Genomic DNA, 16,456 nt, shown 5'->3' with positions numbered 1-16,456 from the left:
GCTGATAGTGATGCTGAAAACATTTATCATTAGATACTTTCGGTGTTACTGGGTTTCATTTTAAATGCTTCCTAAATCCTTTTCGGCAGGCTAAAGAGCGGGCCAATGGAATGGAATTGGATGGGCGAAGGATTCGCGTTGATTTCTCGATTACGAAAAGAGCTCACACACCTACCCCTGGAATCTATATGGGAAGGCCAACTTAGTAAGTTTTTAATTTGACGTTTTTCCAAAAGAGATGAGTTTAAAAATCAGTGAACTCTCGGCATGTCATAAAGTAATTCTAGTAATAATCAGAAAGCAATTACACTTAAGAAGTTAACCGTACCTGTATTCTATCCTTCAAATAAATGACTTGTCATCAATAAATACAGGCAGAAAATCAATGAGTTGTGTGAAATTTGTGCATGTGGTATAAAGATGGTATTTTAACTGCTTACACAGCGTGGATTTAACCTTCCTCCTTACAACTGCCCCTCTATTGAACAAAAATTCCTCGTTGACATTGCTTTATTAGAACATTCCTGATACAAATAGGATCCCATATCCTTTTTAATGTTGAGGTGTTTGCTGTTATGTCACTTGTCAGCAGGCCACATCATGGAGAATTTAAATATTTTAATGAAATCTGCCTTCCTTATTATTGAACTTGTCACAGGTTGAAAAGCTCAGTGTTTAAGTAATTCCCATCAGTGAATAATTTATTATTCTGATGTGTTATTCTATTATATAAGTAGGAGCAGGAATAGACCATTCATCCCCTTAAACCTGCTTCGCCATTTAATACAATGGTGGCTGATCTCATCTCTGCCTAAACTCCCCTATCCTGTCCATTCCCTACAACCCATTACTAATTAAAAATCAATCTGTCTCCTTTAAATTTACTCAATATGCCAGCATCCACTATGCTCCACAGTAGTGATTTCCACAGATTCATGACCTTTTTAAGAAGTAATTTCTCCATCTGTTTTAAATTGGTATGCTTTATCCTAAAACTGTGAACTCTCATTCTACACGATCCCCCTGCCCCCCCATTAAAAGAAACATCATCCGCTCTGCATCTACTTTGTCAACCATTAGAATCTAGTCTCTTCTCCAATCTCTTCTCATTTTCATAAATTCCAGAGAATGTAGGCCTATGAATATATTTTCATAAAATTACCTTTCACTTCTGGAATCAATCTCGTGAATCTCCTTTTGAACTGCCTCCAATGCATTTCATGTATAAAAACAGCTAGATTCTTCTGCTCTGTAGCACCGTGAAATTTCTCTCCATTAAGGTAATTTGTCTTTTAGTCCTCTGACCAAAATAGATAACATACTTATCCATGCAAAATTCCATCTGTCAAATTTTGTCCTATTCACCTGACCTATCCACATCCACTGGTAAATTTCTTATTTCTTCACTGCAACCTACTATCTCATTTATTGTAGTGCCATCTGCAGATTTGATTATAATGTCTTCTAACCCTATATCCAAGTTATTAATACAGATTATAAACAGAGGACCAAACCCTGTGGTACCCACTAGTTGGTACTTGCCCATCAGTGAAAAAGATCCATATTTCTCAACTCTACATCTGTTGATTAACCAATTCTGTATCCAAGCTAATATAAATTACCTCTAACCCCCTATGGTCTTACCTTATTAACTGTGGTCGCTTGCTTCTGGAAGTTCAGATATACAGTTCTACAGGATTCCCATGCTGCTTACAATTTGAAGGACTGTAGCAAATTAGTCAACCAGTATTTATATGTAATTTGTTAGTCATAGAGGTGTACAGCACGGAAACAGACCCTTCGGTCCAACCCATCCATGCCGATCAGATATCCCAACCCAATCTAGTCCCACCTGCCAGCACCCGGCCCATATCCCTCCAAACCCTTCCTATTCGTATACCCATACAAATGCCTCTTAAATGTTGCAATTGTACCAGTCCCACCACTTCCTCTGGCAGCTCATTCCATACACGTACCACCCTCTGCGTGAAAAGGTTGCCCCTTGGGTCTCTTTTATATCTTTCCCCTCTCATCCTAAACCTATGCTCTCTAATTCTGGACTCCCCGACCCCAGGGAAAAGACTTTGCCTATTTACCCTATCCATGCCCCTCATAATTTTGTAAACCTCTATAAGGTCACCTCACAGCCTCCAACGCTCCAGGGAAAACAGCCCTAGCCTGTTCAGCCTCTCCCTGTACCTCAAATCCTCCAACCCTGGCAACATCCTTGTAAGTCTTTTCTGAACCCTTTCAACTTTCACAACCTCTTTCCAATAGGAAGCAGACCAGAATTGCACACAATATTCCAACAGTGGCCTAACCAATGTTTGTACAGCCACAACCTCGCCTCCCAATTCCTGTACTCCATATTCTGACCAATAAAGGAAAGCATACTAAATGCCGCCTTCACTATCCTACCTACCTGCTACTCCACTTTCAAGGAGCTATGAACCTACACTCCCAAGGTCTCTTTGTTCAGCAACACTCCCTAGGACCTTACCATTAAGTGTATAACTCCTGCTAAGATTTGCTTTCCCAAAATGCAGCACCTCTCATTTATCTGCCTCTTCTCTGGAGAGAAAATGAGGTCTGCAGATGCTGGAGATCAGAGATGGAAATGTGTTGCTAGAGAAGCGCAGCAGGTCAGGCAGCATCTAGGGAACAGGAGAATCGACGTTTCGGGCATTAGCCCTTCATTCCTGAAGAAGGGCTAATGCCCGAAACGTCGATTCTCCTGTTCCCTAGATGCTGCCTGACCTGCTGCGCTTCTCCAGCAACACATTTCCATCTCTGCCTCTTCTCTGCCCATTGATCCATCTGGTCAAGATGCTGTTTAATCTGAGGTAACCCTCTTCGCTGTTCACTACACCTTCAATTTTGGTGTCATTTGCAAACTTACTAATTGTACCTCTTGTGGTCACTTCCAAATCATTTATGTAAATGACAAAAAGTAGTCCTTGAAAGAATCTCGATAAAGGGCTTATGCCCGATACGTTAATGTTCCTGCTCCTCGATGCTGCCTGACCGGCTGTCCTTTTGCAGCACCATACTCTTGACTCTGATCTCCAGCATCTGTAGTCCTCACTTTTTGCAACCAGTATTTACCTTCATTGAAACATTCTAATTGTGTTTTGACTTTCCAAATGTCTAGTTGTTACTATTTTAATTTAAATTAATGGATTTCCCAACAGAACGTAAAACTGGTCTATAGTTACGATATTTCATTGTGATTCTATTATGCTAATCTGTAAGTCAAGGCAAGAAACTTTCATTAAAATAAGCAAGAGTATCCGATATGAATAAACGTGCCGCAAGTCAACAACAAATTCACCTAAACTACGTTCTAGCTTCTTTCTGTTTAGTATACTTTATGTTCATCTTAAATAAATGTTGTCATTTGCCTTTCTTGCTCACTGCAGCAACGATTCTTCTTCCATCTAATTTTATCCTAACATGCTGTATCTGCATTCTGCTCGTGACCATTTATTTCATGATTCTAACTTCATTTCAATTTGTTCAAAGCTGAAACTTCTTTGAATCATTTCAATTCATATTTGAAAATTAATTTCACGTCAGAGGCATTCCACTTGGGAATATTCTATACGTGCATAGTTTAATTTTTTTATCCTGACAAATGTCCAGCATCAACCAATTCAGTTTTAAAGTTGACTTTTATGAAAAAATCTAATTCACTTGTTTTGGTTCAAGTCTCACTTTTCAGGAATACAACTATGACATGAAGTAAATAATTTTTCTGCCTTTGGTTTATAAAGTTAGCAAGGGAACAGTCTATTTAACCTCTCTTTCTGCTTCACATTGCAGTAGTTCACGCCGCAGAGACAGTTATGACCGATATGACAGATATGATGATCGAGAGTATTACAGCAGATCTTACAGGTATGCAGACAGATGTAAAACAGCTTGGTTTTTTTGGGGGGAATGTCACTTCAAGTGGTACAAATTAAATAATGCTGAATTCAATTACACTTTTAGATTTTAGAAATTTATGAAGGTTTAAGATGGTATAATTGCACTAGTTGTGTCTTTTTAGTGTTAAAATTATTCACCTGAGGAAGGTGAAACATGAAGTGACTGATAGCATATTGTATACAGCTTTATTTTTCTTGACAGCAGATATCTTAAACTAAAAATTCCCATGAGGAGCCCTAATAGAGTATGTCACATGACTGAGTTCATTTTTAGAGCAAAATAATTTTAAGAACATAGAAAACAGGAGCAACTGTAGGTCATTTGGTCCTTCACACCTACCCTGCAATTCAGTAAGGGTCTTCAGAGATGCAGAACTTCAATGATTAGTAACATTCCTGCACATTTCATCAACTTATTTGGGTTTGTTATTGAGATTCGTGCGCTAGCAGTAGACTGAAATGGCATGAAGTGCAGACTTTTTGAGGATCTTAATGTGAACATGACCTTTGACAGTTCAGGCTTGATCATAGTTGTCCCATTTGCATCCAAGAGTGAAAGGCACTCCATTTAAGAACATAAGAAATAGGAGCAGAATTGAATTGAATTTATTGTCACGTTTACCGAGGCACAGTGAAAAGTTTTATCTTGTGAGCAATACAGGCAGATCACATAGTTAAGCAGCATAGATAAGTAAATAATAGGCAAAAACCAGAATACAGGTGCAGGTGAATGCTAAGAGTTTTGAGTCCATTCAGTATTCTAACTGTGGTGTAGAAACAGTTTCGAAACCGGCTGGTGTGCGCGCTCAGGCTTCTGTACCTTCTCCCCAATGGTAGAGGTGGGAGAAAAGCATTGCCAGGGTGGGATGGATCTTTGAAAATGCTGGCAGCCTTTCCTTAATAGCAGGCCTAGTAGATGAATTCTATAGATGGAAGGTTAGCCTCTGTTATTGTCTGGGCCAAGTTCACCACTCCCTGTAACTGTCTCTGATCCTAAATGGTGCAGTTGCCATACCAGTTAGTGATATATCCAGACAGAATGCTCTCAATGGTGCACCTATAAAGGTTGGCAAGGTTATTCGCCGTCATGCCAAATTTTCTCAGTTGCCTGAGGAAGAATAAATGTTGTTGGCCTTTCTAACCAGTGCATCCATATGAGTCCAGGAATAGGCCATTTGACCCCTTGAGCCTGCATCACTATTCAGTAGGATGATGGTTGGTCCAACATTGTTCACATCATCTTTCCTTTGTTTTTCCCCATAGCTGCAACTCTTGAAATCAGGTTCAAAATTCCTTTAGCTTTCCTGATTACCTGCAGCACCTGTGCGCTGGCTTTGTGTTCACGAATACCCGAAGTCCCTTTTGTGTTGCAGCTTTCTGTAGTTTTTCTTTCCATTCCATTCTGCTCTTTTGCTCTTGCTTCCAAAATGAGCAACTGAACATTTTTCCATGGTCATACTCCATTTGCTAATGTTTTGCTGTCTTAATCTATAAAGATCGCTACCATAATTTGAATATAATATTTCAGGCTGTAGGCCAAGTACTGGGTTCAGTATACATAAGTTGGTGCAGACTTGGTGAATTGAAGCGCATCTTCTATACTGTATGACTCTGCATTTCTGTTGCATTAAGTCAACAAAAATGTTCCGCACAACCAAATTTATACAAGCATCCCAATGTGCTAACAATGTCCTCACTAGATGCAGCAGTTACTGTAAGCAGTTGGGATTTCAGTGAAAACCACTGGCCTCAAGTATAACAAATAATTTTTATCTTTCGTAGATGAAAGTCCCTTTGCACACCATAAACACTACTTATTCTGCTATTGAAAATGGTCACATTGTCCAGTCCAGACACCATGTTAGGCTGTGTTCTCAAAAGATCAGAGCTTTGAATTAGCGCAGTGAGATTTTAATGAAGAATAGGACTGGATACTTTTTAGTTTATCGAAGAATATAATTAAAATGACACTTATGCTATTAATAGGAATCTAGATATTGAAACACTTCAACTGCCCAATGTTTATTTTTGAAAAAAACTTCAATCCCAGTTCAGTGGGCTTTTCAAATATCCAGAAGTTTGTTTGTTCCTTGCTGTCTTATAGTTACAACATTCTGTACTTGCTCTTCTCAAAAATATACTTTAGTCACCTGCCTAATTTCACATCCTTGGCTCAAATTATTTTCTGGGAAATTGTAGAAGCCATAATCATATACAGGAAAGGTCCTTCAGTCCAAGTCTGTTTCAAGCTATTTACAACAAATCCACTTTCCAGTACTCAGCCTAAAGCCTTAAATGTTACGACGTTGAAACAAGACCGTGATCTTCATGGGTTAAGTAAGCAAAACGTTTGCAATCAAGTATAATGTGGAAAAATGTGAAATTGCTCATTTTGGAAAAGAGAGCAAAAGAGCAGAGTATTAATTTATATGGAGAAAAACTGCAGAAAGCTGCAAAACCATGATTAAAATCTATTCCCCATCCCATGATTCTCTTTGTAGTATGTTAAAGAGAACAATATTATTGCAAATCACTGACTATCAAGTTACAGCTGTTTATTCTCCCAATTTGAAAAGGGAATCAAGCAGCGTCAACATGGCTTTGTGATAGAGGAATTGTGTCTGACTAATTGATTAGTTTTGCAATTAAGTCGAAGACAAGCACCTTCACCTTAAAATTATGCCCCCTGACTATTTACCCTTCAGCTAGGGGAGCAGTGCCTTTTCTTTCTACCCTATCCGTGCCCTTCATAATCTTATACACCTCTATCAGGACCACCTTCAACCTTCTCTGCTCTAAAGAAAGCAACTGCACTTATCCAGCCTCTCTTCATAGCTGAGCTCCTCCATCCCAAGCAATATCATAGTGAATCTCTCCACCCTCCCTCCATCTCCACATACCGCCCCCTCCCATCTCCAGTTTAATCTCATCCTTCCTCTAAATCTGGTTACCAGAACTGCAGAATCCTCCAGCTTTGGCCTAACCAAAGCTCCAATGTGACCTCCCTGTTGTTACAATTTATGCCATAAGTGATAAAGTTGAGAGTCCCACCTTCACCTATCTTGCCTTAGGACTCTATGGTCAAGCACCTCAAGATCCTTCTGTTACTGTGGTGTTTATGGAGTACACCCTTGTCACTACTTAACCTCACACTTAGCAGGGTCAAATTCTATCTGACCAAATGGTCATAGGTAACAAAGATGTAGACTACTGCCTTCACTATTAACTACTCAGATAATCTGTCATTTGCAAACTTACTCATCATACCTGCACATTCTCACCTCTATATTGTGTACACAGATACACATACACACACCAAACAATAAAGGACCCAGCACAGATTCCTGTGGCCTGCTACTGGGTTCTAGCCTCCAATTTCTCAAACTGCTTTCTACTACCAATAAACCAATTTTTGGATCCAACTTGCCTGGATTCCATGTTTTTACTTCCATTGTCAGTCTCCCACATGGGACCTTGCCAAAGGCTTTGCTGAAATCCACATAAACTGTATCAAATCCACTACCCTCACTACATATCTGATTATCTCCTCCGAGTAACTTGAATATATTAGTCAATCTCTTTACACTTTGGCATTTACATATACAAGATCATGGCACCTTAATGAATTGCAGCCTATTCTCTAAAAAGTTTTGTATGTGTTAACTTAATCCATGGCAATCATAACAGTAGAAAATAATGTAATTGAAGCAGTTTTAAGTGGGTGAACTGCAGTAATGACACTTACTGAAAGGTTACTATGTATAATGTTAAACTAAACCTTGTTTGATTAACCCTTGTCTCCAAAAATAGTTGCATAACATTACTGCAGTGGCTGGCAAGTATTCCAGCTAAAGGTTAATAACTTTTTTAGCTATCTGTTGTAATAGATGCAACCCTAATCTGTTCATGCTGGCCAGGCAATCAAGTTAACAAAATGATTTCCTCAGTATGACAAATAAAACCAAGCAAGAGGATATTTTACATTTGGTAACACTGTTGGACTAGCAATTGGTGGATTTTCTTGGAAGAAAGGAAATAATGTAGTCCACCCCAATTGTAACAACAATTTGTGTTTGTACACAGTATATAGCAATAAAGCATTGTTTACAGTATATTTTAAATGCAGTGATTCATTTATTATCTAATTGGTTATTATTTAATAGTTACACATCTGAATTGTACCTTCTAACTTCTGTTTAAGCACTGTTCGTAAATGTTAAGTTTTAATGGTTGACAGCATTAAATACAAGAACTCTTCTGAAAATAACATTACCTTTTAAGTTGATTTTGTTTGAATTTTAAATGTTAACCCAAGTACTATGCATTAATATTCCAGTTACTGGTTGACTGCTTCCCATCTATGTGGACAAATTGGTTTGCTATATACTGTTGTTAATAGTCTCGCAGACATTTAATGCATCTTTATGTATTTATATTTATAAACCGTTCACAGCAGAGACAATTAAACTGCTTCCTGCATAATTTGATTTACAAGGATGTTGCCACGGTTGGAGAGTTTGAGCTATAGGAAGAGGCTGAATAGGCTGCAGATGTTTTCCCTGGTACATCGGAGGCTGAGGGGTAACCTTACATAGGTGTACAAACTTCTGAGGGGCATGGAGAGGATAAATAGGTATGGTCTTATCTCTGGGTTAGGGGAGTCCAGAACTAGAAGGAATGGGTTTAGGGTGGAAGAGGAAAGATTTAAAAATGACTTAAGGGGCAACTCTTTCATAGGATTGCGCATGTATGGAATGAGTTGGTGGAGGCTGGTACAATTCCAACATTTAAAAGGCATATGGATGGGTATATGAATAGGAAGCGTTTAGAGGGATATGGGCCAAGTACTGGCAAATGGGACGAGATTAATTTAAGATATCTAGTCAGCATGGACTAGTTGGACCGAAGAGTCTGTTTCCATACTATATGTCTCTCTGACTGGGTGATGACATTTAAATCTACTGTGTTTGTATGTAATCCTCCATTGTGCTAATGTGTACTTCAGAAGACATTGGAATGCCTTCGCCCATGAGCCACACTTGAGTAATAAAATGCAAGTTGAACTAATTTTGGTCCTGTTGCTGCAGTACCTTTTCCCACCTACCACCAGTTTTGGGTGTAGTTCATTTGCCTGGTATTGTATTTTATCACTTTTTTTATGCTTCAGAAGGCGTTCTCCATCTCCGTATTATAGCAGGGGTGGCTATCGTTCTCGCTCAAGGTCACGTTCGTACTCTCCGCGTAAGTACAATATGTTTACTAATCAATAGTACTTATGAAAGATTTTCATGTAATGATATGGCCGTACGAAAGATGCCTGGAGTTTTCAAATGAGAATGGGAAAGATGCAAAATATATTTTTGGAAGGAGTCTGCTCAAGATTCCTTCTTTGCTGCTTCTTCGAGTTTGAATGTTCTGGAAACAGATAATGCCTTAAGAGGGGGTAACAAGTAATAACCAGTTTACACTCTCGATTTTTTTTTTGTCAATTATCAACATATTTATGGTTAATGGTTAAATTACATCAAGTTAAATTTTCTGTGCAGTATCAGGTGTCTATCTGCATGTACGGAAGGAAATTCAGTTTTGTAAAAATAAAAGTTAAACTTGTCATGGTTTATGCTGGTAGACTGAAACCCTTCATCCATTTAATTTTACAGTGCACCTGAAATTATGTAAAACAGGTTTTAGAATTTTGCTGATTTCTAAAGTTGTTCAAGAATGTGTAAACTGCAATGGCTGTAAAAGGTTCATATCTCAATCTTTGGATGCAGCTGGCCTGTGGGTCACTGAGTGACCCTTGCCACCTCAATCTTAGTTTGCCTGTATGTTTGTTTATCTTTGAATTTTTAGAGCCTGGACGTTTGCAATTTTGATGGTACTATTGTCACCAGGCCTAAGCAGAAGTCTTAATATCAACTCAAGATTGAGAATTGTTAGGATTTTAGCTTCATGTATGATCTCTCCAGTTCCAAATGAACTTGATGCTGAAGAAGCTTGTGTTTTCTGCTGTACTAATCTCAGAATTTTGTTATTACGACTGTAACAATTTCTTGACTCTTTCAGGTCGCTACTGAAGATCCAATACATCCAAATTGCAATCTTGAGGCCAGCTGACCTATTTGCTGAAGATTTCTTTTATATAAAACGAATTTTTTTAGTCATGTTTGTGTAAAGATTTTTTCTTTCAAAAGTGTTTTGTGAAAAGCTTAAAATGTTCCAGTTGTATTGGGTGGTTATCCATAAAATGATCATTTTTACACCCTTGGGTTAACCCAATGTAAATCTTGTTTTCCCAATCTTGAGCAGCTTTCAGTGTAGATAGGAACGCAATGCAATGGTAAATGACCATGTAGCTGCTATGGTATCATTTAACAATATGTATATTCTTTGAAGTTTGGTGATGGGAGCTAATATTGGACTTGCATAATGACTTAGTGTGCAGGTTCCATATCTACGCTCATAGTGTTATTGATTTCCTATGTTCTCATTCAGTCCCATGAATTCAGTGAAGGGCTTTCATTTTTCCTAGTGTGGAGTAAATTAAAATCCTAAAATTGTAGCTGATAATATGGTACTTTAAAGAATTACACATTAGTTGTTGAACAAATTGAATAAAATGACATATAGAAAATAGTATTGTATTTCTGACTGGAGGAACTTTTAACAAATTCCACGTGGAAAGGGGTAGTCCAACTTCAGTCGCAAAAACATTGGAGCAATGCAGTGCTTAAGCCTGGCCTTACTCTATCAACTAATTTGTGATTAGCTGAATTTGATTAACTACTGATTTTTATTTTAGTTCCTTTTTAGATTAAGTTATTTGATCTTTCATGGGACTATTTTTGTATCCAATCAGTAATACTACTTTGTGTCCATAAGCCTTCCGGATTCATGTTGTGAAGAGGCTGTTCTATTAAATGAAGATTTTGTATCAGTGCAAAACCTGTGGCACTGAGTAGAAATGTGTGTGATGTGCTTTTAAATATTGATGCAAAATGAACATTAAACTTCAGCAAAAAAAAATCACCATTTCTTTGTTTTATCTTTCTCTTTAATTTGCCATATTGTCTTATTGTTATTAGTTCAACTTCGCTTGGCAACAGGACAACTGTATAATGAAATGCAAAAGCAGTCTTAAATTCTGTATCGATTATATCTTCTAGTTAGATTTTTTTTAACGGCTAGGTATGTGAGTTCCAAATGTGCAGGGTTTGCGCAACTATGAAAATCAGACAATCTTAATGGTCGCCAAGGCAAATTAGGCAAGTTGAATCTTTGTGTCAACTCCTCAGACAATGAGTGATTGCGAACTTGAACTGCTTGTCCTTTCCTTTTCACATCTGCTATCAGCAAATGAGTGGGATGCTAGATAGGTGTAAACCCACACTTTTTGCTTTTGCCTTACTTTGCTTTGGTGTTTCTTGATGCTTTATGTTGCCTTGTGATTTGAATTTGTTGTAGGTGAGAGTTGATCCTTCTACAGAGGCAGTTTCTTCCAAAAGAAGAGAATCTTGAAAATACTCCATTTATGTGGTTGCGATATAGTTTTACATACAATTGTTTCTGGCAAATTAATGTAAAGTATTGCCTGTTTTTTTTCCTATAACTTGTGGAGTTTATAGGTGTATGACGGTGTCTGGCTGTTCCTGCAGTGCAATCAGAATGTGCATCACAGCTGTACTGAAAGGAATTATTGGTTGGTGTTATACTGTTTGACATAGTCACAAGGGCGACACTTCAAACATTTTTAAAGTATTTCAAACCCAGTTCTCAAACATACATTTTTAAAATTTTCTCCATGAAAACACCAGAATGCTATGCAATGTGTTTTCCTTAACTCTTGCTTGATTGAACTTCCTGATCCCTTCTAAAGCTACCACTGTATATAGTCCTCTCTGCAATCATTTGATTTTGGAGTTCTGTTTTCTTCATGTTGCAAAAAAACTTAAGTTGCAGTGAGTCCCAAAATGGCCTGAATTCACGTAATTAATGTAAATTGAGTAAGTTCTAATTTAATTCTGTGCTTGAACTACTGCTTGCATGGGATAGAATTCCATTTAGTAAAAACAGCATAATGTCAAACACTCATGCATCATCTGTGGAGAGGAGGAGTTAACGTTTAGGTCTCTGACCCTTCAGTTGGGGAAGGTAAAGAATGTAATGTAATAGGCTTTGAGTTTGTGAATGGGGTGTGGGGGAGATAATGATGGAAGGTCTGAGAGGGTAGACAGCAGGGGAGCTTCAATGACAAATGTTTATGGTATTCGGCAAAGTAATGAAACAAAAGATATGTCTATATTAGAGGTGAATGACTGGATAGCAGTCATCTAAATGTAAAGTGAACAATTAACAAATGAGAGAAACCAAACCAGCAAAAAGTGGAGGCTGCTTTTACTTAACACTGTTGAATCTCCTGTTTGAGTCCAGGAGTCTACATAGTGATGAATGGGGAAAAATGAGGTGGTTTTCCTCAAATCTCTGAGCTCCCTCAGAATGCTGTTGCAGGCCAAGGACTTTTTCATTACCTGTCTCCATTATGACTGGTAATGAAATGACAAGTGATAAGGCTATCTGGTGCTGTAGTAGGCCCGGCTTCCATTGAAAAGTATTTAGTGTTGAGTCTATATGCAGATTTGGTTTTGGCAACTACTGCAAAAAAAAAATCATTTTGCATCAATTTTGCTCAATCAAGTATGAAGGAATCGATCCAGGAAGAAAAACTAGAATGTAGATTTACTGTCTAGAAAAGGTCCATGTGGGATTTCATTTAAGCCTGCAGTTGGCCACTGGGAAGAGAGGTAGATACAAGATTGGTCACATTGAGGGCTACGATTTGCAAGTGGAGAATTAGAAAACTACGGTTGATTCTACTATAACACAGTAGTTCCGTTCTCGTGCAATCCTATGTTGTAAGAAAATAATGTATTAGCTCCATATAAACCAATGGGAACTGAATCGCATTATAACCAATGTGTGCTTAAAAGTTTGTACTTTAGAAAGTGTTCCCAATGTGTCAATCGCAATAGTGAATTCACATCCATGAAATGTGCGTTGTAGCAGAACAACCTGCATTATGTTTTCTGAGAAGAAGTTGAAGTACCAAACAGATGGAACCTGGAAGAATCTAATCACTTGACCCTGCCCATTCTTTGTGTCAAATTGAAATCGGCCAGGGAGAGCACAGAAATTGAGAATAAGAAGGATCTTCCACTTAGTTGCAGAGTCAGTAATTAGGCATAATTTTAAAGTGAAGCATAAGTTTATAGGGGATTTAAGGAAATTTTCTTTCATTCAAAGGATGACAGGAATCCAAAATGCACTGCTTGAGAGTCTAATAAAGGTGTAAAACCTTAAACCATTTTAGAAAGTACAGAGGAACTTTGATTATCTGGCAAGATCGCAAGGTCCGATGCTTGGCTGAATTGTTATGTGGCATTCGATTATCCAGAATTCAATTAACTGAATGAAATACTCCCCAACCGTGTCCTTCAGATAATCAACGTTCCTCTGTATTTGGAAGAACACTTTAAGTGTCAACATTAAAGGCTGTGGGCCAAGCGCAAAAAGTGGGATTGGTGAAGGTAGGTCTGCACAGACCTGATGGGGCCCAAGGGCCTTTTCTGATTTCTGTGGCAGGTTGTGAAGGATTTATTTATGGATAGATATCCATTACGTATTTTTTAAGCTTATCTTTCTAATCAACCTGTTCAGAGATGTTATTACACAATTCTGGAGCAGATGTGACTTGAAGCTCCTGTGTTAGCTAAATCAGGAATAGGAGCACCTATGAGTCTAATCTATTCAATTCAGAAATGGTGGTTGTCTGCCATCTCCAGCTCATTATCCGTAGACATTTATTCTGCAAAGTACAAGCGAGCTGCTCACCTTAGCCTTGTGTATACTTAAGAAAGATCCAACTGTCAAGAACTTAAGATTCACAATCTTCTGCATCCTCTAAAGACATTTCTCCAAATCCAAGTTCAACGTAGCCAGGACAAGCAATATCCTTGTAATGAAACTTCAGAATCTTGTATTTTTAAGGGCTGTATGCCCAATTATTTTCTTTGTGGGACAAAACTCCGCAATACATACAATCGCATTGTATCATTCCTTACGTATGGTAACAGGGCTGAGCAATAGTTCAGATGTGATCTCATTGCAACCCTGTACTGCAAGACATTGTATGAAAGCAAGGTTCTGTGAATGTTTAAGATCTGAAATAAAAACAAAATAATGGATTAATGCAGCAGAGAGAATAAAATTAACATGGAGTCTAATATCACCCTTCAGTTTTTTTTATTCATTATTCTTGCATTCCCATCCTTGCAGTAAAGGCCACTTGCTCTGTTTACATACTAACTTTGGTTTCCTTGTACACACCCAAGCCCCTCTGGGCAGAAAATCGTTTAGAAATTACACATCTTTTGAGTTCTGCGTCTTAGCGATTTCCTAGCCCTCAATCTAGCATAGATGCTTCAGGTTGTAGTCCCAGGCTCCCCTTTGTTTTCCGTTACAAGCTGAAAACACGTGCTGTGGTTACTAAGGCACAGCTGTGATTCTACATTTATAGGTTTTCAGTCAAATGCATTTGTCTGTTATCATTTTTGCTGTAATTAGACCTTTATGCTCTTGGTTTTTTCAGTGAGCTTTATTTCACCTTAAGTCTTAAGGGAGCAATCAGCTACATTTTAATTGTTCAATTTCAAACACTGAAGACTGGAGAAAAGACTTTATCTGCCACCTGCTGGCAAAATACAGTAATTGACTTCTCAATCAGATCAGGAGATGATTGCAGGAGTAGAGTCATAGAGCTGTACAGCATGGAAATAGACCCTTCAGTCCAACCCAGCCAGGCCGACCAGATATCCCAACCCAATCTAGTCCCACCTGCCAGCACCCGGCCCATATCCCTCCAAACCTTTCCTATTCATATACCCATCCAAATGCCTCTTAAATGTTGCAATTGTACCAGCCTCAACCACTTCCTCTGGCAGCTCATTCCATACACTTACCACCCCCTGAGTGAAAAATTTACCCCTTAGGTCTCTTTTCCCCTCTCACCCTAAACCTATGCCCTCTAGTTCTGTACTCCCCGATCCCAATGAAAAGACTTTGTCTATTTATCCTATCCATGCTCCTCATAATTTTGTAAACCTCTATAAGGTCACCCCTCAGCCTCCAATGCTCCAGGGAAAACAGCCCCAGCCTGTTCAGCCTCTCCCTGCTCAAATCCTCCAACCCTGACAACATCCTTGTAAATCATTTCTGAACCCTTTCAACTTTCACAACATCTTTCCAATAGGAAGGAGACCAGAATTGCACACAATATTCCAACAGTGGCCTAACCAATGTCATGTACAGCGCAACATGACCTCCCAACTCCTGTACTCTATACTCTGACCAATAAAGGAAAGCATACCAAATGCCGCCTTCACTACCGTATCTACCTGCGACTCCACTTTCAAGGAGCTATGAACCTGCACTCCAAGGTCTCTTTATTCAGCAACACTCCCTAGGACCTTACCATAAAGTGTATAAGTCCTGCTAAGATTTGCTTTTCTAAAATGCAGAACTTCACATTTATCTGAATTAAACTCCATCTGGCACTTCTTAGCCTATTAGCCCATCTGGTCAAGATTCTGTTGTAATCTGAGGTAACCCTCTTCGCTGTCCATTACACCTCCAATTTTGGTGTCATCTGCAAACTTGCTAGCTGTAACTCTTCTGATCGCATCCAAATTATTTATATAAATAACAAAAAATAGAGGACCTAACACCGATCCTTGTGGCACTTCACTGGTCACAGGCCTCTAATCTGAAAAACGACCCTCTACCACCACCTTTGAGCCAGTTCTGTATCCAAATGGCTAGTTCTCCCTGTATTCCATGAGATCTGACCTTGCTAACCAGTCTCCCATGGGAACCTTGTCGAATGCCTTACTGAAGTGTTTGATTATGAAGTCAGAGACCTTTTAGAAGTGAACCAGCCATTCTTTATTTTATTCATTCAAAGGATGAGGGTGCCACTGGCGAGGCTGACATTTATTGCCCATCCCTAATTGCCTAGAGGGCAGTTAAGAGTTAACCATATTGCTATGGGTCTAGAGTCACATGCAGGCCAGACCAATTAAGGACTATAGTTTCCTTCCCTAAAGGACCTGAGTGAACCAGATGGATTTTTCCCAACAATCGATTCATGGTCATCATTAGACTTCTAATTCCAGATGTTTTTCTGAATTATTGAATTTGAATTCCTCCATCTGCCATTAGCTGGTTGAGTAGATGATGAATCTAGCAATAATACCACATTGCTGTCACCTTCCCCATGTGACTCTTGCAAACAAGTGGCAGCATTTGGCAAAGGAAAACCAAAAGGAAACTTTTGAGCAGCAGGAACAAACTCAAGAAATCTACAAAGTTTGGGAGAAGATTTGTAGCTCGGGTGCTCATTGTTGTGGTTCTGTTCGCTGAGCTGGTAATTTGTGTTGCAGACATTTCGTCCCCTGTCTAGGTGACATCCTCAG

At 38.7% G+C, this 16,456-nt stretch overlaps 1 protein-coding gene across 5 annotated transcripts in view; it reads left to right on the top strand.

The window, feature by feature from the left end:
* Nucleotides 1-10,978, top strand: part of LOC122551462 (transformer-2 protein homolog beta-like) — a 40,874-nt gene extending 29,896 nt beyond the window's left edge. For 3 of the 5 annotated variants that reach the window (XM_043693405.2, XM_043693403.2, XM_043693404.2), the window contains 4 exons: nt 90-205; nt 3,823-3,897; nt 9,097-9,170; nt 9,996-10,977. In XM_043693405.2, the coding sequence (XP_043549340.1) occupies nt 90-205; nt 3,823-3,897; nt 9,097-9,170; nt 9,996-10,006 (276 nt within the window). In that variant the 3' untranslated portion in view covers nt 10,007-10,977. Of the gene's footprint in view, nt 1-89; nt 206-3,822; nt 3,898-9,096; nt 9,171-9,995 lie in introns of all 5 variants that reach the window. The other 2 variants (XM_043693401.2, XM_043693400.2) reach the window with 2 other exon arrangements.
* Nucleotides 10,979-16,456: the final 5,478 nt, after the last annotated feature.

This window comes from Chiloscyllium plagiosum, unplaced genomic scaffold, assembly GCF_037043375.1.
Source record: "Chiloscyllium plagiosum isolate Xiang-an unplaced genomic scaffold, Cpla_swu_hap1 HiC_scaffold_7, whole genome shotgun sequence".
NCBI classification, from domain to species: domain Eukaryota; kingdom Metazoa; phylum Chordata; class Chondrichthyes; order Orectolobiformes; family Hemiscylliidae; genus Chiloscyllium; species Chiloscyllium plagiosum.
Note: the sequence above shows the minus strand (reverse complement) of the source record. Positions and strands in the feature narration are given on the sequence as shown.